This window comes from Nilaparvata lugens, chromosome 6 (genome assembly GCF_014356525.2).
Source record: "Nilaparvata lugens isolate BPH chromosome 6, ASM1435652v1, whole genome shotgun sequence".
Classification (NCBI taxonomy): domain Eukaryota; kingdom Metazoa; phylum Arthropoda; class Insecta; order Hemiptera; family Delphacidae; genus Nilaparvata; species Nilaparvata lugens.
Window position 1 is genome coordinate 42,702,639 of NC_052509.1, and position 25,017 is coordinate 42,727,655.

At 34.4% G+C, this 25,017-nt stretch overlaps 1 protein-coding gene across 1 annotated transcript in view; it reads right to left on the reverse strand.

Annotated features, from left to right (window-relative positions):
• Positions 1-25,017, reverse strand: part of LOC111055480 (LIM domain only protein 3) — a 180,983-nt gene that overhangs the window by 63,967 nt on the left and 91,999 nt on the right. Inside the window, exons 2-3 of the mRNA XM_022342696.2 lie at positions 16,778-16,883; positions 13,924-14,061 (exon numbers count right to left, since the gene is read on the reverse strand). Coding sequence (XP_022198388.1) covers positions 13,924-14,061; positions 16,778-16,875 — 236 coding nt within the window. The 5' untranslated portion in view covers positions 16,876-16,883. The remainder of the gene's footprint in view (positions 1-13,923; positions 14,062-16,777; positions 16,884-25,017) is intronic.

Here is a 25,017-nt window from a genome sequence, read left to right on the forward strand (position 1 = left end):
TTAAAGAAAACAGGAGATCTGAAAGGTCGTCTTGATGGAATGGATTAGTTTGAACCTTGAATGAATATCTATTGTTCAATGATGGATGAATTCAATCAAGCTGTCGTATCAATCCTTCCCAAAATTTTCCTATATCTAATCAATGAATTAATATACAAGATTTTGTTTTTGGAAGTAAGCTTCTTCTTCTTCTTCCATTATTGAAGGTTTAGGCTCTTGCCTGTTCCGACTCACAACAGTATAATTATAGCCTATATCTATCTATTACAGTACGGTAATCTAAAATCAAAATAATCATTGAATAAGTTATTCATCTTTTATATTTTATAGACATCTTTTCCTAGGTCTACCTATATCTCTTTCTCCTATAGGGTGGTAGTTGAGAATTTTCAAGGGAATCCTTTCTGTTGGCATTCTGTTGACATACTCCCTCCACTGGTTGCGATATGATATAACTTTTTCATTCATGTTAAAGGCACCCAGCTCTTACTTATATACTCATTTCTAATGTGGTCCCTGCGGTCACAGCCAAGTAAGTCAGCTTATTTTCGAAATCTATTGTTCCATTTTAAAGATCTTCACTATTTAAAAATAATTATGATTTTTTCCATTCAACCTCTAGGTCATTACTCTCTTCCATTTCCCTAGTATAAGACATCCTAGTATCCCAGGATGATTTTGAATCAATTTTTTGAAAATCAGCCAGGCATAACAATTTCATCCATCAATCTTTACAATTACTCAAAAGAAGGAATAATAACTGATATCTATTGAATTCAATCATCCTCCATCATATTATTCTAAAGAATTTAGACAGCTGGAGAAATATGCTTCCTCAGAAATTTCATTAGTTGTGCACACATTCTCTTGCGTAGCCTCATATCGCTTCTGCAAAGACATCCCTCCTCATCTTAGTTCCTGAACAAAGCTTACATTAAGACGTTGAAAGTGAGATTTATCTCCCCCGGCTATCCTCCCGAACAGCCCTAAAGCAAACATGCTGATACCAAATGGATATATATTATTGTCTTTGAGGATTTATTCAAAGGATTTTGTCAACCTCTAAGTAAGGATAAAGATTTGTCTTCCCCTGAATAATGCTCGCGCTTGCTTAATATCATCACTTGGAATTGTCCCCCAAGTTCCAACAAGTAAATAAATGCATATATCGCAGAGCAAACTTTAACGTCGCCTCAAATTTAGCCGGATTACTAAGAGGTGGTTACAATTCACCCATTCTTGTAAGCTCACTGTGCTTTTGTCAGCTACAGGATCTTCCTTCACTGGAAATTTAGCTTGGTTTTAATCAGACTCTTAGACATAAAAATATATTTTGGTTTCTCATTATTAATTGTGAACCAGTCTGAGAAAATATTTTTAAAAAAGTCTATCTTTTTAGTCCGGGCGCAAATGTCATGAATAATAGCACTCCGTGGTCATTTTTGGGTAACATCCGTGGAAGATGTCTCAATTTCTTCGTTAGGTCTAGCATAATAATGATCGTGATGATGATGAGTCGAAATCACAGGCAAACACCTCGAAAACAAGAAGGCCGCAAAAATTTTCAGGGTTTTGCTATATCGCTTGTATTTTAACAACCGTTCAGGATATTCAACCGTTTTTCTAGACGAAAATATTTTAAAAACCCTCCTCTACAATTTTTGTTCCATAAAATCTCCCTCTAAAACTCATATTGTTTTTGTTATAACCTTCAAAAGCCCGAAAAAACGTTTTTTCTCAATTTTTCAAATTTCATTCATTATAACTTTTTTTGTGCAAGAGATACAGAGAGATTCTGAATCTATGAGATTTAGAGCGTTTTTTCAGCTTTAGAACGATATATCTTTATGCGCTGTACGTCAAAAAAGAGCTCTCCAGCGCCCTCCAAAGAAAACCCTGCACGGTTTCTGGTTCGTTTTTCCATAAGCATGAGGTGACAAGCTAGAACTATAAAATCGATTTTCTCATGACTACTTCAAGATAGAGACTTGCAAATGGTCTCAATCTCTTTGTCACAGTGAGCCAAATAATAATATTGTTGATGGAAACAACGAAAATATTCGACATCATTGAAAAATTCAAGATGGCGGTCATTATTGACAGATATTTTTAATATCGCTTGCTATTCAGTTATTGTGTGAGAATCGGATTGGTTCTACCACGTAAGTGTTCAGAATTAACCGAACTATGATGTTTGAGAGAATCGACTCATTTCGACCACTCTTTTCATGATTCATTCAACTTCAAATACTTGAAACATACATTTTCGGGGACAATATTTCACTTTCCACCCTGTAAATGTATTCGCAGTAGACATACACCAAAGTTATTGGTACAGTGTTCTAGTATATTTCCAAAGCTTCAAAATAACATCTGGTTGGAGGCTGTAAGTCCATATTACACGTCTGGAGCGTCATCGGAAAAAGAGAGATAAGTACTGCTTGCAGCGGAAAACACGCTTTTTCCACCAAATGCCAATCCCAACAATTAGGAAACCGTGTAACTCATGACTCCGTGAAGGTACAGACTTGGGAATGGTATAAATCTCTTTGTAATAATGTGTAGAAAGACATTACACATGATGGCAATCTCAAAAATGTTTGTCATCATAAAAAACAAGATGACGGCAAAAATATGTCGATTTTCAAAAAATCGTCCGTAATTCTAATAATGTCGTGGATATCGGATCAATTAACCTATTTTAAAATTAAAACCTATTTTAAATTCTTCAATATTCGATTACATCAAGTTTTCAGTTTGTCAAGTTTTCAATTATTTGTCATGCTTTCAGTTGTTGTAAGGAAGCAGCAGAACATTTCTCTTAAAAGGGAAATTAGAAGATAGGTATGATTGGGGATCCTTTTCGAATGATAAAAACAGGTTTTCCGTCGCACCCAAATTTTTTCCGCCATTTTGGAACTACCCTTTTGAATAAAACTCCTTTTTTTAATTGAAAGGTGGTCATATGATACATGATTCCGATACAGGATTTCCAGAGAAAAGGTACGGTGAAAACCGCAAATCGATATCTCAAACCTTTCAAAATCTATTCTCATTCATTTCCTTTATTATAGTATAGAAGATGATAAATAAATGGATGATATATCCATCTATCTATCATCTTCTATACTATAATAGAGGAAAGAACTGGCTTAAAGACGTATACACACGTGTAGAGGATAGGGAAATTATGTTTGATGCATCATCACGTCTGAACTACTGGATTGATTTACTTGAAATGCTGCGTATAAATTCCTAATCAGCCTAGGATTCTTATAGGCTATATTCAACTCTTCTAGATTTCATTACGTCAAATTTTAAAATAGACCCTTGCGAAGCACGGGTTACCTGCTTGTTTATAATAAGAGAGAGTAGGGTTGTGTTTGTTCGTTTGTTCGCATCAAAACACGTCAACTTGTGGATTGCATACCGGAAAAACGGGAATGATTTAGATCTCCAAATTTTTAACATAAATTCTAAAAATATCAATCTCGTGCACCTGGAAGCCCAAATTTCAATTTACCTTCTAGATTTTTCAGAATTAATGTTCAAACTTCATTAGTAGTACATACGATTTCATAAAAAAATCACCAAATCATATGATCGGAATTAAAAAAGGAAAATCTGTTTCTATTATTGCTTTCTACCTGATACCACTTAACCTCAATAATATTGTTTTGATAATTATTGATGATAATTATTTTCATTTTAAATATAAGAATAATAATAGTATTGTTTTGATAATTAATAAATATTTTCATTTTCATATGGTGGATGTGAAACAGCTGCATCAAATTTATCTCAAAAACATCTGTTTAGAAAAAACTTTCCCCCAGTTGCACGTATTCCGGTTAATGTTTAATCGCGATAAAATGCTATACTTCATAATTATTGAGATTAATGCTAACTGAAGCATTTTGGTTGCACAAAAAAGAAATTTCAAGAGATAACGCCGAATCGACGTAAAAATTTTAACAGACCATTCACGGGGAATTAAATTCAACTAAATTCGATTAGGTACCTACTGATAGCTGTCTTCCAAAATTAGTTTTTGGTAGAAAAACTACGGAATTCAAAGTATGAGCTAGATATATATGAATGAATTTCATTCATTAATAAAATAGAAAAGAGTATTCAGCTGATATTAGCATTCAAAATTAGATTCTAATTTTTGATTTTTTGATGTTAGTTTTCGATCTTCTTCGACTACACTGGCGACAGACAGAACATTTTTATGGCGCATGCGTAATGATAGTCACCAATTCAATAACATAACCTCACTTTTTTGCCATTTGTTTAGAATAATAATTTTAATAACATCACTGTCGGATAAATTACAGTGTTACCGGATTGTGAAACCGTTAAAATCTTGGTTAGTTAATCGGAAAACTTGATCGGAATTGAAAACTAGCCGATTTTTGTGGAACAGAAATGAATCCGTAAAACTAACGCTGATTTGTTAATCGGCATTAATGTCCATATTTAACAGACGTACGTGCAACTGGCCCATAACTTCGTTTTCCTGATGCAATGTTTAGGCCTACACGTGGCATGCATTATTAATTTTTCAGCTAGAACAGCTTTTTGAGTCAAAGTGCTAAATAAACGTCTACAGTTTAATCAATGCTGTATTGGCAATATGAAAACGCATGCAGTTAATGTGTCTTTGAATAGAGGTGTTGATATTTACATAAAGAAATTATTCTCTTTCATTTTTATTTAATTGAAATTCCAAAATTATTCGAGCCCTGATAGAATGACTGACTCACTGTACAGTCAGTCGAAAATTATTTTAATATTGGAATGAGGGGTATTTTGGCAAGCTGAGCAAATAAATAAGGTCAAATGCATAATATATATCATCAAATGAAAAATGAGTTTTGTGGGTTGTCAAACCTCCCTCTGAAAGGGAAACTATTCAACTTATTCTATCTTTCAGTATAAAATAACAATGATTATCCATCCATCTATTATCTTCTATACTATAATAAGGAAAGAACTAGATTATACACGTATACAGGTGTAAAGTAGTATAGGAAAATTATGTTTGACGTATCATCACGTCTGAACTACTGGACTGATTAACTTGAAATTTTGCATATAGATTCCTAATCAGCCTAGGATTCTTATAGGCTATATTCAACTCTTCTAGATTTCATTACGTCAAATTTTAAAATAGACCCTTGCGAAGCACGGGTTACCTGCTTGTTTATAATAAGAGAGAGTAGGGTTGTGTTTGTTCGTTTGTTCGCATCAAAACACGTCAACTTGTGGATTGCATACCGGAAAAACGGAATGATTTAGATCTCCAAATTTTTAACATAAATTCTAAAAATATCAATCTCGTGCACCTGGAAGCCCAAATTTCAATTTTCCTTCTAGATTTTTCAGAATTAATGTTCAAACTTCATTAGTAGTACATACGATTTCATAAAAAAATCACCAAATCATATGATCGGAATTAAAAAAGGAAAATCTGTTTCTATTATTGCTTTCTACCTGATACCACTTAACCTCAATAATATTGTTTTGATAATTATTGATGATAATTATTTTCATTTTAAATATAAGAATAATAATAGTATTGTTTTGATAATTAATAAATATTTTCATTTTCATATGGTGGATGTGAAACAGCTGCATCAAATTTATCTCAAAAACATCTGTTTAGAAAAAACTTTCCCCCAGTTGCACGTATTCCGGTTAATGTTTAATCGCGATAAAATGCTATACTTCATATTGAGATTAATGCTAACTGAAGCATTTTGGTTGCACAAAAAAGAAATTTCAAGAGATAACGCCGAATCGACGTAAAAAATTTTAACAGACCATTCACGGGGAATTAAATTCAACTAAATTCGATTAGGTACCTACTGATAGCTGTCTTCCAAAATTAGTTTTTGGTAGAAAAACTACGGAATTCAAAGTATGAGCTAGATATATATGAATGAATTTCATTCATTAATAAAATAGAAAAGAGTATTCAGCTGATATTAGCATTCAAAATTAGATTCTAATTTTTGATTTTTTGATGTTAGTTTTCGATCTTCTTCGACTACACTGGCGACAGACAGAACATTTTTATGGCGCATGCGTAATGATAGTCACCAATTCAATAACATAACCTCACTTTTTTGCCATTTGTTTAGAATAATAATTTTAATAACATCACTGTCGGATAAATTACAGTGTTACCGGATTGTGAAACCGTTAAAATCTTGGTTAGTTAATCGGAAAACTTGATCGGAATTGAAAACTAGCCGATTTTTGTGGAACAGAAATGAATCCGTAAAACTAACGCTGATTTGTTAATCGGCATTAATGTCCATATTTAACAGACGTACGTGCAACTGGCCCATAACTTCGTTTTCCTGATGCAATGTTTAGGCCTACACGTGGCATGCATTATTAATTTTTCAGCTAGAACAGCTTTTTGAGTCAAAGTGCTAAATAAACGTCTACAGTTTAATCAATGCTGTATTGGCAATATGAAAACGCATGCAGTTAATGTGTCTTTGAATAGAGGTGTTGATATTTACATAAAGAAATTATTCTCTTTCATTTTTATTTAATTGAAATTCCAAAATTATTCGAGCCCTGATAGAATGACTGACTCACTGTACAGTCAGTCGAAAATTATTTTAATATTGGAATGAGGGGTATTTTGGCAAGCTGAGCAAATAAATAAGGTCAAATGCATAATATATATCATCAAATGAAAAATGAGTTTTGTGGGTTGTCAAACCTCCCTCTGAAAGGGAAACTATTCAACTTATTCTATCTTTCAGTATAAAATAACAATGATTATCCATCCATCTATTATCTTCTATACTATAATAAAGGAAAGAACTAGATTATACACGTATACAGGTGTAAAGTAGTATAGGAAAATTATGTTTGACGTATCATCACGTCTGAACTACTGGACTGATTAACTTGAAATTTTGCATATAGATTCTTGCTTAACCGAGGATAGTTATAAACCTATTTTAAATTCTTCAATATTTGATTACATCAAGTTTTCAATTATTTGTCATGCTTTCAGTTGTTGTAAGGAAGCAGCAGAACATTTCTCTTAAAAGGGAAATTAGAAGATAGGTCGTAATCAGACCTCCGTAGAGTGCAGATCGTAGCGAATAATTAGTGTAGAGTAGTACTAGTAGTGAAAGTGGAACAAGTGGTGTCAACAACAATCAGCAGTCTACTCAGCAGTTTTTCATAGTGAAAACTACTCAACGTTTTTTTCTGAGTGAAAAGTGTGTCACCAAATTTTTCGTTTGAACGTTGCTCGCTTTAAAAATTAGGTTCTGTTTCTTTAAAAAAGAATTATCAAACTATCAATAAACTATGGTGTTTTGGATCTATCAGCTTTAAGATGATCCATTCGCCAATAAAACTACCACCATCCGCGCAGCTAGAATACGAGGAAGAGGAGGAAAAGGATGAAATGAATATGCCTCCCGAATTGCCACCGAAAAGTAAAAACGATAGCGGAATACGTTTCGAGGTACGTTCTCTTAGAAAGATACAAGAGAAATTTCTAAAATGGGGGAGTGAAATTATCATGAAAAAAAAGTATCCAGAGAGGACTATGATTCGTTTTTAAATGTGTGCAATGAACTTAACATAAGTATCGAAAGAATAGACGTTAAGCAAAATATTCAAGAAAACAACGCGGAAATGTTTGGAAAAATTCACACTCTGGAGCAGAGTGTGAATAAACTAGCAAGTGAAGTTGCAAAAAGCCACAACAAGCCAATCTCATTTGCTGAGGCCGTGCAACTGCCAAAGAAGAGGACCGCACCTTCTACATTGTCGAGTGCCGCCTCCACTGCTGCAGCCAGGGAGTCTCCGCCCCGGACCAAGAAGCTGTCACCCAAGGAGAATGTGATCATCCTGAAGCCAGCAAAAATAAATGGAACGGAAAAGGAACAAAGCGGAAAAATTCGAGAAACAATAAAGAAGAACATCACCCGTGAACAAAATTTGAACATTAAAAAAGCCGTTGATGTCCGTGGTGGGGGTGTGCTGTTAGTGCTTCACCCAAGGGCCAATAAAGAAAATGTTTTGGGTGATAAGGTCCTGCAACATCCAAACATAAAGGTAAGCGAGCCACAATCCAAATTGCCAAGAATAATTCTGTATCACGTCGCTGCAGATATAACTGCTGCTGAATTGGCAAACGATGTATTTGAGAGAAATCTCGAGTCATCGTCATTGAGTAGGGAAAATTTCTTGAAAAACTTCAGGCCGATTTTTAAAATAGGACCGAAAAACAAAAACACCGTGCACTGGGTAGTGGAGTGCACTGGTGAATTAAGAAAAGAATTTATTAACAAATCGCGGATTGGTATTGATTGGAGGGTGTGCCGAGTTGGAGACTATGTTGCCGTCTCTCGTTGCTTCAAGTGCCAAAAAATTGGACATATCAGTAAGCATTGCACTCAAGCACAAAACACCTGTGCTCACTGTTCCACTACAGGACATGATGTTAAAGAGTGCCCAAATAGAGACAAAAAGCCCTCATGTTTAAATTGCCGCAATGATAAAAAAGCTTTCGATCACAAAGTAGGTGACAGAGAGTGCCCTTCCTATCAAAAAGCGCTACAACAAATAATTGATAGAACTGATTATGGAATCTGAAAGAAAAATATTTAATATACTGAGGATAAATAAAAATAATAGTGATAGTAAAATCAAGCAATCAACCCAACACAAAATGATTACTTTAAATTCCATCCTTAACAAAATTGATAGTTTCAACGTAACAACTAATACTGATAAAAGTAAGATAAGTCTGGTTTATAATTTTGGTGAGAGGGTTGATGTTATGATATCTTTTACAAAAATAGGAAATATTATTAAAACATCCAAAGGTCTCTCTCTGCTTAGAAATAAAAAGTATTTCTCTCTTGAAGAATGGAATCACCTGAATGTGTTACTGGATTCTAATTGTATAAGAGTTTTGTTTTCTGATAAGAACATTCCTATTTTCATATTAAATGATGGTGAAAATGGGGTACTTATTGATCTTTTGAATAGAATAAATGATTGGAGTAAATTCAATTACCCTTTGATTATAGGAATTGATTCTTTTAACAATCTGGGTGAAACTTATTTTGATATTCCTGCCACTGAACTCTTGAGTACTGTCATAGGAGCTAGAGATTTTAAGTTTATTTTTATTATCGAGGTTATTGTGAAATTAATTTTCTTAATATACCTAAGCTGTCTGATAGTCCGGGAGTTGAGTACCCTGTGGGATTCTTTGAAGGTAATAATAAACGTGAAGCATTCATAAACTCTATGATTAAATTACGGACCCTACTTCAAAACACTGATAACGAAAATGCTAAAATATATAAAAATATTCTTCTTAGGGTCACGCAAAGAAACATGTCAATATCAGGTGATGAACTAATAAGCGTCCTGAATAACAATATGAACATCTATGATAATAATTTGAAAAGATTCCTATTCAAAACAAACTCTAAATACCGAATGGGATATTGCTTGGAGCAGGGTGGAAGTTACGTAGAATTTCAAGAGGATACTTTAAAATTCTCTACTAAAGAACGATATGTTTTAGTCACACGTAATACTACACTTATGCTGAATAGCGAATTAATAAAAACTATAAATAGAATAACTCTTCATGAGTGTAAACTTCCTAAAATAAAATGGTATGACGGTGTTCCCGGCTGTGGTAAATCTTACTTTATAGTCTCGCATCATGAGCCTGGCAAGGATCTAGTACTCACTCAAACACGGGCAGGTATTAAAGCAATCCGTGAAACTGTCATTGAAAGGTATGGTCGAAAACATTGTAATCGTCTTAAGCTTGATTACAGGACAGTTGGCTCATATATAATAAATCATAATCAGAATAAAACATACAATAGAGTTTTTATTGATGAAGCTCTACTTATGCATGCGGGTTACATCGGTTTTATTGCTAACTTGAGTAAGGCCTCAGAAATAATTGTAGTTGGTGACGCAAACCAAATACCCTACATTGAGAGAAGTAATTATGCCACAAGATGGCATAAAATTTCAGAATTCTGCGAACCTTTTACAAAACAAACGGTAACTCGTAGATGTCCTATCGATGTTTGTTTTGTCCTTTCCACTGTCTATGAAAATATTACGACGCTTAATGAAAGAGCTATCTCAATTCTGCCTACTTACAGAAATGGGGAATACCATCTGATACAACCCGACACTTTGATATTAACATTCACCCAAGAAGAAAAACTTATGGTGGGTGATACTATAAAGTGGAGAGAGGATGTTGCACTTCACACAATCCACGAAGCACAAGGGCTAACTCATAAAAATGTTATTCTAATCAGAATTAAGTACAAGGAGAATGAAATCTATAACAGCATGCCCCATGCGATTGTTGCCTTGTCTAGACACACTGAAACTTTCAGGTATTTAACAACCAGTCTGGTAGATGATGCTGTGGACAAACTAATTAAGAAACTTAAATTCATAGATAGTGAGGGGCTTGTTGAATGGAACAAGGAAAAGAGAAGTGGACCTGATGATATAAGTTATGAGTGACACTGAAGAGGTTCTTAATATTTTAGAAACAGAAAATGAAACAGATGTAATCGACGATTATTTGAACTATCACTTTCACGAGGACAGAAATAAAGATGCTGAGTGTTTCAATATTATGTCTATGAATATACGTAGTTTGAATGCTAATTTCGATCAGTTTATTTGCTGCCTCAATGAATTGAAAACTGATATTCACATTATAATATTAACTGAGACCTGGTTGACTGCAGATATGCCGTTCATTTTCAACATTCCTGGATATACGGCAATAAATAAGTACACTAAACAGAATAAATGTGATGGATTATGCATGTACATAAAAGATTGCATAAGATTCAATGAAGTTTCACTCGATATCTCTGATGCCAATGTAGTTAGTGCTGACTTAAGAATTGATGATTTTATTGTGAAGGTGATTGGGGTTTATAGATCACCAAGTAATCAAAATATTGATAATTTTCTTAATAGTCTGAGTAATGAAATCAGTAAAATTCCTAATGGAATAAATGTATGTGTGGCGGGAGACATGAATATAAATACACATTCAACTAGTGTTCCTGTTCAAGATTATCTGCATATTTTCAATAGTAATGGCTATAAGTCTTACATAAATGGTGATACCCGAGTAACAACCACAACAAATTCTTGCATTGACCACATTTTTTATAAAAATTCAGGCAACCATTCTATGTCCACTAAAGGAGTTATATTTAGGACAACCATAACTGACCACTACGCGGTTGTACTGAACTTGGTGAAGGTCCCTATCAATAAGGATAATAGAAACGTATTGATAAACACATTAACTAGAACCAACTATCATGCACTATTGGAACGCATAAGGAATGAAGATTGGGGAGAAATCTATACCGTGAATGGAAGCATTGACACTATTATGGATAAATTTGTCGATCGTTTGACCAGTCTCATCAATCAATGCAAGAAGGTAAAAGTGATACCTAACAGACTTCGTCCCCTGAAGCCCTGGATATCTGAAGGCATCATAAGATCAATAATCACGCGGGACAAAATGCATTCTAGACTCAGAAGAGATCCTAATAACAATATCTTAAAGAATGAATATAAGGCTTATCGTAATGGTTTGAATAAGATCATAAATCATGCAAAGGAAGTCTACTATAAAGGGAAAATTGAAAATTGTAATAACAACAGCATGAAGTTGTGGAAGTGCATAAACGAGGTTATAGGTGAGGCCAGTATCAAGGAAAAGAGTACTGAACTTGATGCTCACTCCCTCAACAATTATTTCACAAATGTGGGTAAATTACAAGCTCAAACTATCAATATCCCTGATAATACTGGTGATCGATTTCCTGCAATACAGATCGATAACACGTTTTTTATGAGACCAACGTGCCCAGTTGAAGTTGAGGCAACTATTAAAATCTAAAGAACAACTGCAGTCCTGGTATTGATGGTCTAGGTAATATTACGCTGAAGAAAATAGCCAATTTTATATCTCAACCTCTCGCTTTCATTTTTAATAGATGCTTTGAGGAGGGATATTTTCCCGAGCACCTCAAATCAGCCAAAATAAAACCTCTATTCAAACAAGGTGACCCGACTAATCCCTGTAATTATAGACCGATTAGTCTTATCAGCAACCTTGCTAAAATAATGGAGAAACTAATAAAGTCAAGAGTTGTTTCTTTCTTGAATCTTAACAAAATAATCAACAAGAACCAATTCGGTTTCCAAAATGGTAAAAGTACATCTGACGCTCTAATAAAATTCATCAATACTTTATCTGATAAAATAAACTCCAATAAGAAAACTATTGCGGTCTTCCTGGATATACGCAAAGCTTTTGATACAATACCTCATAATACTTTGTTCAATAAACTGGAGTCCTATGGTTTCAGAGGAGTCTCGCTTGAATTGTTCAAAAGCTATCTGAGTAATAGAACCCAGTCCCTAACCATAAATGATCAATCTAGTGTAACTAACTTAACTTCTTATGGTCTTCCTCAAGGTACTGTACTTTCTCCCATCCTTTTCATACTCTATGTAAATGACTTTTTAAATTTAAGACTTCTAAACTCAACTGTGATATCCTTTGCAGATGATACTGCAGCTATTTTTCACGGAAATTCATGGAATGAAGTTCATACTATAGCTGAAAATAATATGCTTTTAATTAAGAAGTGGTTAGATAAGAATACCTTAAGTTTAAATATTGAAAAAACTAATTACATTACTTTCTCTGCAAATAGAGTAGGGCAGCCTAACGAGAATCAAGATTTGAGACTCCATTCTCAGTGCAATTTAAACTTGGGTAATTGTGATTGTCCCACCATTAAAAAAGTCAATAATACTAAGTATTTGGGAATTATAATTGATGAAAACCTTAAATGGGATGTTCATATTAAATACATATGTAGAAAAATTAGATATTTATCCTTTAAATTTTACCAAGTTAACAGAATTCTTAATAAGAACCACCTGAAAATGATGTATCATGCTCTAGTCAAGTCAATTCTGCAGTATGGCATAGTTGTTTGGGGAGGCTGTTTCAACTGTCATATTGCTGAATTATTTGTAGCACAAAAACTGATAATTAAAACTATATTAAACAAACCCAGGCTCTATCCAACGGATATGGTTTTTAGTGATTTTGAGGTCATGACTATACGTCAATTATACATAAAAACCGTAATTGAGTACTTAATAAAATATAGATCCGATTTTCCTCTCACAATAAACTCTACTCTTAATTATTATAATCTAAGGGCCACTGCTAACAAATATGTAACCTATAACACTAATATTGAATGTATAAGGAGGCAATTAATTTACATAGGATTCTCAAGAACTATTCAGCCAAGCACGTTTCTCAGGATTTGTTTTTCTGGTTGATGAAAGGAACCAATTAGAACGATTGCAGTAGCTGGTTGTTTGGCAACCAATTTTTAATACTTCACTATTTAAAATTCCAATTATTTAACAGTATTTTCCAGTAATCAGTGATGATTTAGTGAAGTATTATATCATTTAATTTGGTTTTCAAATTTTCTAAATTCTTAATTCCTTGTTTATAAATAATATTTTGGACTTGTTATTGAACTAAAATCATGAAGTACACTATTTTTGGACAATTTCTATCTAAATTTGGAAAGGGACAGTATTGGGTTGTAAGCCTGTTGTACCTTTCGTAATCATTCAAAGTTGAGAATGATATTGTATGTATCAATGAATAGATAAATTAGAAAGTTTTCAAGAATAGATTATAATAAACTTTCAAGCTGTTAAAATAAATTCTCAGGATGATGACCATCTTGAAAGGTTCCATAGAGTATTGAGTAGAGCGTATGATGCATAAAAATAATAAAATATTACCTCAGGTAGTCTCTCTTGCAAAGAATAAGATTTGCTTTTGTGTAGAGGGTTGATCCGACTTCCCCCAGTCTACAGTCGCAGCATCCGCATTTGAGACAGTCCTCATGCCAGTAGAGGTCGAGTGCCTTTAATAGAAACCTGACAAAAATTAGAAAATCATAATATTAATCAGTGAGATTGCAATAATTTTGTTATTATAAGTGGGATATTAATATAAGGTCGAAAAGTTTTATTTTCAATCGGCTTTGAAGAGTTGTAGCTTTGAATTTATCACTAAAAACATTGTCGATTTGACACGATTTGACCCTACACAATAAATTGAGATTATTTTGCTCTGTCCATATCAAGCACCAGCTATGAGTACGCACACACAGAGAGCCAGTCATCCTGAGCCAGTTACACACTCATTGATTTTTGGACTTTCGAATTTTGGCCGTCCTTATGAATTCTACTGCATTCAACGGAACTTGGCGAACACATAAACACATTATCAGTCTGCCAAGATATGATATATAATCTAGAACTTATAATAGAATTTATAAGGACGGCAAAAAATCGTAGAACTAAAAATTGAAGAGTGTGTAACGTTACAGTTGTAGGCTAGTTAACTAGCCAAACAATGCTGCGTGAATTTTTCCTGTCACAATTGAGAATATGACATATCAACCTCAATACCGCATTGTACCAACATGTAATACATCCAGTGAAACTTTGGAATTTTTAAGGAGGACCTTCCCTGGACGCCTCATCTGGTTGCGTGGAAATATTGAGTGGAATCTTCGGTTATTGGAGCTGGCACCTTTTGACTTGTGACTATTTTCATGGACTAGCTGAAGGCATGTTAATAAGTAAGAAAAACATACACTTGAAGCCCTGAGTGACACAAGAAATTCGAGCGATAACACTTGCAACGCTTCAGAGGAATTTGGACAACTTTGTTCTCACAATGTCCACAGAAGTGTGTGGACAAAAACAGACCTCATTAAGAAATGTTATTTTTCGTTAGTAAACAACTCAACTACGATCTTCTCATTTTCTCTCTCTCTCTCTGAATTATCAAAATAACAACTTCCAAGGTTGGAATTATTCAAATACTTGGAAAAATAATTTTAGTTTCGATAAAAATTAGTATGTAACAGATGTTCTAAATCCTCCATACCTCATAGTCCACCCCTCTAGTATTTTATTTCTCTTGAATTCATTTTCAATTTATAATTCTAATTGGAATGCTTGTATTTTTTCTGCCTGTGTGTCCACAGATAGTACGTGGAACTCTGAACTTCTGACGAGCATAGCCTTGAATATTAGGCCATAATGAAGATGCGTACAGACTTATGTGCCATGAACACGCGCATTTCGCTTTGCATCATCTGATGTTCAGCTTATAATGAATGTATTTGTACAGAAACAGTATTATACAGACATAGTAAGCACAGCATCAGCTAATGGAAAGCGAAATACGCGTGTTCGTGGCAAATAAGTCAGTACGGACCTTCATAATAATCCTAGATATCTGGAAGATCATCGAACTAAAATACTGGACCTGGTATTATTCGTAAATATTTCTGCTCTCTTGATTGTTCAGAACCTTCAATTGCAGCTAGAGCAACGTCAACGTTTTGTTCCAAGAAATAATAACTGAACGAACAGTCTATCGTCAAAATTATTTTGTTCTAGATTTTGATATTTTATTTTTCTAAATATCATCATTATTTTCCGAGTCTTAGCTTGAATACATTGGTTTTCCAATCAGTGAAATAGAAAAACCTTCAATGAATTCCTACATGATTTCAGGGAAATGAATGACTGCTGTGATATTTATGATTTGTCTTATGCAATGACTGATTTATTATTCACTTTTGGTTCATCCTGTTTTCCAGGAAGGCTTCATGCTACAGATTACAATAATCATTGCAGTTAAACAAATAATAAGTTTGGTTGAGCAGACAGACACACCCTCAACAAGAAATACTTTGATCCTGTTACAAAGCATGTGCATCTCGAATTAATTAGTTCCCGCGCTCCGTGAGGCGAAGTTTAATCGAGACTTTACAGGGGTATCGAATAAGAGGATAATTACTGGAATAATTCCCTTCTGAATACGATGCTCCAGTCTAATTAACTAGCTCATATTTAATCGCTGTTTGAAGTATTTCGCCTATTCAGATTGCTCCTTGTAGTCTCTTGAATGTGTTACTTGATAGCCCATGTAACAGTGTTCACTACATAGGGAATAATATTCAATATTCATCAGAAGTTCCAGTGCATTATTGAGATAGAATGACTGATTGCTTTTGGTTTTTGAATTAGAGTGACTAATAACCATTCGTCTCTAATCAAATCACTCAAATGAAATCTGACAAAAACCAATGCAATTGAAAAAATCACTATCACTATACACATTTGAATTCAATTCTTCGTCTTCAATAAGGGGTACTTATCGTGAGTACACATACGAGCAGAATGACAAGCTCCACATTCCAGCTATTTATTTATTTATTTATTCATCAGATAGAGCGAACAATACAATAGTCTGACATTGTCACACATTCTATTGCCTAGAACAATTCTTTGGAAGTATATGGTTGAGGAAAGACAATATAACTACATTCCATCAATCTAAACGTATTTCAAGAAAAAAATCAATGGAATGCATCCAAAAGTACATAAAATATATTTAAGAACTGCCATGAGATAAATTAATGAAGAAAACTGCTCGTTATCCTGGCAAATTCATCTCGTAACTTGTCAAGTGAATGAATATTACTCAATGCAGCCTATGTACATTATTGAATTATTACGTGATAGATATGAAACATAATAAATTTGAATTATACATTAGTGATCAAATTACCTTTCTGTGATGTGTTTTCCGCACCCAGCACACTCTTGTGTTCCACTGCTCCCGGTTGTAGCGCTCTTAGGCGCTTGAGCTTTCACATCCATTGTCATTTTCTCTTCTGCGAAAGAGAAAAAATGGTGAAAATTTAGTAATCAATTGATTTATTTATCACTAGGTATTTACAGATTTATCTTATTCCAGTATGGAATATACTTACTATACTTTCAACACATTTTCCATAGCTGACGAGTTACAATATAGTAATACTTCAACTATGTTATTTGGATGATGATTATAATAAAATATGAAATTAGAGTAAATGAAGACATGTGACTTAGCAAGAAGCCGCTTCAAGTGAATGAAATGTCGTGTGATGATGGCATTAAGAGGAGAGTGTTTGTGTGTATGAGAGAGAGAGAGAGAGAGAGAGAGAGAGAGTGAGTGAGTGCGAGTGTGTGTGAGCTAGTGAGTGAGAGGTATGGTTGATTTTGGCACGCTGCGCCTTCATCCAGTTAATTAAATCACATTACAACATAAAGACAGCGACCCTGTATCTGTTTAATTAAATTGAACGTAAGTAAAACCAATTAACAGAGACTGGTCGTATGCCTTTGCTCTCTACCTCTCAAAGATATCCAGCTATAATAGTAGATACAGAGACACACTATGAACGCTTAATTTGCTAAACGTTTGTGTAACGTAACTTCAACCGATGATCAAAATTATTACGACGATGTTAGTGACAACAATAATAATGATAATATCTCAAAGCCCAACAAAACCCACTCGTAGTGATCAAATTAATAATGTACTTCAGATTCGAGCTAATAAGTTACAGTAAATCACAAACCGCTACCTACAACGTACTTAATCCTTTACATGCTTGCTAATAATATAATTTGAAGATTAGCTCTGCTCGAAGCGAATTATTCATATTGTATTTCAGTTTATCACGATCTCTTGCTTTGTCAAGTACTGCATATAAATTAATTATCGTTCATTATTCGGTGCCACTAATTAGCTTCGCATTATGTAATTAATCAGATGTCTTATATATCAGCTTTGAAATGCTTTGATAGCTGTTATCAATAATTATTAGGTTATTATTGGTATGGATTACGACTTTGTTCATAACAAAAACTAATCCGACAAAATTGGATGCGTAATACTAATTACTGTGTACTCATCCACTGCATAACCGATCCTATTTCAAGTTGATCCGATATATTTCAAAATAATGAGCTGATATCGTGATTCTAATAAGATAATTCTCATTTTCACCCATTCCATATCCATAGTGTGATCTGATATTCCATATCTAATCACATTTCTATTGAGAAACACTGTAGTCTGCAATTGAAAGTACGACAATATCATATATATGATATCAATCTCAGTAATTTGCAATCATTTTTCATAACTTCATTCTTTTCATCTGCAGAAAATTACAAATAGAAAATGAATAGAATTACAAATTTCGACAGCTAGCTAAATAACACTCGTAATATTTCAAGTTCAAGATCTAGTACTTAAAATACGAATAGAAGAAGCTAAACATCAATAAATTAAAAGCCGTGAACAGTGAACATTAATCATAGAATTTGAATAACATTAACTGCCTTTCATATTGGAGAAGATACTATAAAGCCAAAAAATCATTCGATCAGAAATAACACACTTTTGTTCACTTCCAGTCCATTACCGTATTTGAAATTCACTACTTGAAATCATTATACAATCATTATTCCAAATTGAATTACACTTTAAATCACATTCTAAAATAAACGAGGTTTCAGTGACAGCATAGAAAAGTATTTTAAAACCTCTTATCCTCTTTGGTAATATCTAAGAGTATATTTAATCAGATGACACACACTTGCAGAATATGCAAACTTGTGACGAAGTTTAACCTGTAACCTGAAATATTTCTTGCGCACTTCCTGCACTAATAATGTTTCTCTCCTATCCGCGATAGTTATTTTCCCGCCAGTAGTATGGAAATCCAATTTGTGTTGATGGAGGGGGCAGAAAGCGCATTGAATCATATCAGCAACTGTGTTTATTATTAGCATGGAACATGCTAATTTTTGATCCACTCCACTACCTGTGACGCGACAGAACTCTTCACACCCGTTAATGTGAATGCATGATGCGGGCTGGAGACATATTGATTCAATTATATTTTGTTTGTTACAATTAGCATGGCACCCACATTACTCTTTCGATTATTGATTCACACATATGGAAAATGAGGAAAGTGTTCCATAATAAAGCTTGTACTTTGCTTTTCGTGTAATGCGAGTTTAACGGGAGTGTTAATATTGAATGGATTTTGCGTTGGATTACATTGGATGTGAAAGGAATTAAATATCAGAGAAGCATATTGTTTACAGTGTTTAAAAGACAACAGAAGTTGGACAAATTGAAATTTTTACAAGTACTGGATTATTTGATGGAATTTGAAGAAGTTTAGCTTCATGAAAAGATTAACACAACCAGTTTTTATGACTCCAAAAGTTGTTAAGAGAGTCCTCCCAAATTTCTGTAAGGACTTTTGACTCAATTTTATCACCTATAATATTCTGGATCAAAAATTATTGGAATAATATTATCATGAATTCTTATTCCATCATTTCCATGCTCTAATGGCACCCTCATTATTGTTTCTCTCCCTCTTCCACACTAAATCAGATCGATGATAACACTATCAACTTGAAGGAAGTTATTATGATACCCATCTATGAAATGTAGTTCTTATCCTATCGATCTTCTATCAGGGGTTGATCACATTGAGAATCACTCGGGAGAAGGCCCCATAATCATTGGTTATGTCGCTGTTCGACAGGCTGTGTCAGCAACTTTCAAAGGGCATCATCATTTCAGCGAGAGGGAGCGAAAGGGCCCGAGGGGTATGTTATGAGGGAGAAGAGCAGCTTCAAGAAGCATAAGAGACAGATGAAATTCAACAGGAATTTATTATCATGGAAAGCTGGGGAGTATGACAATCTCTGTAGTCTGGTATTGTCTGTTTGCTGTGGGCGTGTTGGTGTGTGTGAGTGTGCGTGTGTTACAGAACTTTACAAGTGTGGTTTGGCCGCAGACGTTGCAGAGCACAGAGGAAGCGGTTCAGTTGACACACAGATGAGCCACTTCGGACCCTGAGGCCTCCGAAACACTGAGTCCAATAATTCATCTCTCAACTGCTACCAACTCTCTCACACTCTCTCTCTCATTTCCTCACTCCTACTCTCTCTTCTCGAAAAACAAAAGCTGATAGCGGAAAGAAGTCAACAAACTGCCCCGAACTACATCAGAGAAGGCGGCAGCGCTGGCCCCTTTGACAAATGAGAACCGCACCGCCTTTGTCGAAATTTCTTCTCTCAATCAAGCACTCCATCTCCTTGTAATCTGAGAGCGATACCCTTCTTGGGGTTAAAAGGTCATTACTCAAATACAAGCACTGAAAACGAGCACACTTCCTCATTTTTGGTTACTGCTGGAATACAAAAACTCAAATCATCATTTACAGCTTTAGAACTTAGTTATGAAGACACTGAATTTTCCACCCAATTGACACCAGAAATCGATATTGTGATCTATTTTCTTTATTACCACAATTTTATAGAGCCATTACTTGAATTATACAATTCCGAAGAATCAATTGAGTTATCGCCAACAACTAAATGATTGGCAGGTCATAATAAACACTTTCCGATTTTCATCATCTTCTGTTGAATTTTCCATTCATTCCAACAAAATAATGTATGAATATCGATTCCCTTAGTAAAAAATCATTTCTACCATTACCCTAGACTTAAGCAAGGCTACAGGTTAATGACATATGACCAGTTTCCATGTTCAGTGATAATGATTATTAGTATCATAATAGTATGTTATTATCATTCATAGATCATGCATCTTCAACACACAGAATCAAGAATTTTTAGTTTAACGTCAGTTAACAACAATGAAATTCCCAAAGCCATATTCAGCCCTTCATATGACCCTGCATCCTACCACGTAATAACAGCTTGTTAAACCAAGTTTTAAATGGCCGATTAATTATATGTAGGTAGCTCTCCGACACACGTTCAGGTTTACGAGAGAGTTTTCTCGCCAAGGGGCATGCAGCTCCTTCTACTAAGAGCAGAGTATTCACGAATCACTATTTAGTTACACAGCTACTTTTGCACAGGTCTCCGGGATAAGCTCACCAACCTCCCCCATTGTTGATGTTTAATGCCGGTAATTAGTACCCACTTCTTGCACCAGATGTCGCTTATTGCCTACTGCCCAAACTGTTCACAAACAGTTTAGTGTTGTTGCTTCCACCTTCCCGTAGCTGCAGAACACATGTGTTGCCTCCAACTTGAAGTGCAATTATTCATGACAAAATCTGTGTTGTAAACTAGATAATAAATCGTCCTGTGAAATCTGTACTGTTCTCTTGTTTCCCTACAAAGTTCTGAATTGGATAACTCCATTACACAAATCCTTGTCGTCGTTAATCAAGTGATATCTCTATTTTACAGTGCTTTAGCTGTTGAATGAAAACTACATTGCTCTAGTTTGAGGTCAATCTTTAAAAAAATTCTTCAAAGTCGGTTATGATTTCAATAATTAATGCCATAGAGAATGTTTTGAGCTGACAACATATGAATGAAATTTTTGGCAAGCTTGTCTAAAAAGAGGTTTTCCCCTTGGATAAATTGTCAGTGTTACCAATGAAACAAGAAAGTCCCTACTATCTCCTTCTTCTACTGTTCGTACTACAGGTACCTTGTAATGGAATGTATTCTCAGATCTTGTGCTCAAATTAAACATAAGGCAACTGAGAAGTGGAGATATTTGGTAGGGTATGGAAGAATTAATACAATTTCTTCTCTCAATGATGTGAATTATTTTGAAGTTTGATCGTTCGGAATATCTCTAGACCTACAAACAATCTAAAGAAAAACAAAAAAAAACAAGTTGATAGCTACTACAGGAATATAACAGGATATTACTCTTGGTTGAAATTGATTCCAATTGAAAATAAAAAATCAAATTTGTGGCAACAACATTGAAACGAGAAAATCGTGATACCGGAATGGTTATCATAGAATACAGATTGTTGTGGTAATAATAATGATTCCTTGAATGGGAATTTCCCAGCAGGGACATTTCAACAAAAGGATAATATGAATTCAGCTCCCTCATAACAATAATAAGTTATCCCAACTCTTTCAAAAGGTTACATTCCTATAAAGATAGGTGTAAGGGTAGGAGCTACAAAGTGGATTCTCTGGCATTTCGCTTTGTAAGAGGGTTGCTGCTCGTGGAGCAAAGGATACAGTTGTTGAATGGAGGGCGCACAAATCAAAGTAAGGCTGTGCAACTATGCAAAGTGCGAAGTATACGCAGCTACTTATCATATACTATAAGTATATACTTATTATATATTATGTTGGTGCCCTCCTTATCATATTCGCTCCACCTCCGCTATTATCGCACAACGGAATGTTATTCATCCACCTACAGGATACACAACATGTCAAGTAGGGAATCAACACTACCTTTTGACTCCAAGTGATGTTTAAATATCACAACTATGTGCAGTGCATACCTTCAGGCTGTAGCAACTCGTCAAAAGGAGAAGCTCAGCAAGTTTTCCTCGAGAGCACAAAGTAGATTACTGAGTTTGAAGGGTGTAAATTGTTTTAGTGTCCAATTAAATTTGTGGAATGCCGCCTTTGATTGTGGTGCCACTTGCCCGGCTTCAAGGTGGACTGACAGTCGCTTTGAGGAGAGTGCACTCCACTTTCAACCCTTTATCCAAACTTCATCCTCTTCATAGTAGATTCCGTTACTAAATTTCATTCACTTTATGAAATTGTCTTAGTATAACCCCAAACCATGTTGGAACAAATACCAGTTATCCTATCAACTACAATAATTCCTGATATTTTCAGTAAAGCTTCAATTTTCAACATTTCAATTCACATTCGCAGGTAACATTGCAATTTGGAAGTGTACCCCGATGGGAAACTGGGAAAAAAATCTTATAGATTTTATTCTCTAGCAATTTTATGATATTATAACCCATTTATTAAACTTTTAATTTCAATTTTTCTGCCATAAAAATTACATACAAATAATTAAAATATATACTCTCTATTATAATATGATACTACCGTCAAAGAACAACTTATGCGCCTGCAGTGAGCTCCAACAACTAGATATGATAAACATTTACATAGAAGAAGAAAAATATATCTTATTATAAATATCTAGAATGAATAAAATTACGGAAAACTAGGTCACATCCCAATATTTACAAATGATAAGACAAAGTAAGAAATTAAAAAGTCAATTAAAAATTGAAAAAAGCAGAACAACGGAGCAACAACAAATAATTTTCAAGATGTAACAATAATATTTATTGAAATAATACTTGGAGATTTTTCAAGAATGGGATTCTGATTTATCGAATTTCCACTGCCATTGGAAAATGTAAGCTATGGTAATCGTTTCCATGATGGACGAGAAAAATGTTAAGAGGACTATAATGTTGGAAGAATGATGTAATATAGCTTCCTCTTTTATTTTATTGAATTTAATTCCATGAGTAATATAATATAAGGTATTTCACAAATTTCATATCATATTATATTTCAGGGCCTACGGAATATCAAAGGATATATTCTTATGACCTCTATAGTTGAACTTCACTAGTTGCATTGTAAGTTTCCAAGATTGAAAACAAAGGCAATGAACATTAATTCAATGCATATGGTTTGTTTTTATTTTCCACGTCCTGGTTGAATAGAAAACATACACATTATTGAATATTCTCATGAGAAGTCAGAATAAAATAACGGACATGGAATAATGAGCACAATGAAAATAGACAAATTTCTCAAAACAATGCTCAATTGTATTATTCCCATTTGAAAATAGTTAGAAACGTCGGTTCGTTCATACAGGCCTGAATTAATTATTTTGTGGTTGTTAATGCAGAATATAATTTGGAAAACACACTAGGGTATAGAACAACGGTTATCAATAAATTATGCAATCCTCCCCTCTGAAACTACCTGAAGGGATTCATTTTATAAAAATTATTATGCTAATTATATGGCCGAAACACAATTCGTTCTTTGTGGGGCGGAATCGACCAATGCAATTGTGGTGGCCCAATGTTTTATGCTTGTAGAACGTACAGAAAGGAATCGGAAAAACAATGACAGGAATTTGAGGTACAATCGGTTGTTGTTGTTGTTTTGCACAGGTGAGCGCATGCTCGTGAGGGAATTGACTGAGTGAGAGAACAAAACAGTGTGTGTTGAAAAGAGAGGAACAACCTATGTTTGTACGTCCTATTAGGGTTTTAATGTGCATCATTCAATGGCTAAATGAAATGTCGATGAATTATAGTCAGAACGAGCGCGCGGATAAATGAATGGATGAATGATCGGGCGAATGAATTCGCAATATAATTAATTTTCCGGCAGCTCCATTCAACTTCCATACTCTCTAGAATTTTCTCCTCCTCATTTTCCCTCCTACTTCTGTATCACCCTCGCCAGAATGGTAGGTGCGGGTGTGGAGCGATGATTAAATTTCTGTTGAAACAATCATTTCGCGCATTGCTCAAATCACTTATTGCACTTTATTGTTTTAATATGACGACAATCATTATGAAAACAGTGGCGTGGTTGTGCACCTTCGCGTGCGTGCATGCTTGCGATGGCCCAAGTTTTGTGCATGTTTTCAATGGTGCACAAAACCCATATTACCGCCTCATACCTTTTGTCAATTCGTTATTATTATTGACTAGATAAACCCTCTTGCTTTCAGACAGATGCAAATGCGAAATACCTAACGACCCCGTGTGCTGTAGATAAGCGAGTTAGCGACGTGTCACATCGGCTTATGCCGTCTGCCATATTTCATCGATTCAAACACATTTTTAACTGCTCTGTAATGGAAATTCAACTGCGTATCTGATACGATCGATGTGAGCATTAGTGGGCATTGAATGGGAAAGGCTTCTCACGAGGTTTCAAGAGTTTATAAATCAGAGATTCAAGATACGATAGATGAAACTGATTCACAACTTGATTGATATTTTTTCAGATTCAACAAGGTATTCTAAATAATGATATTTAGAAATAGCTAATTCACTTACTAGATGCATAAAGTTTTTCCATGATCAAACTATACTTTTCAGTTCCTTATTAGTTACAAACACCAGTCAATATAATTGAGCT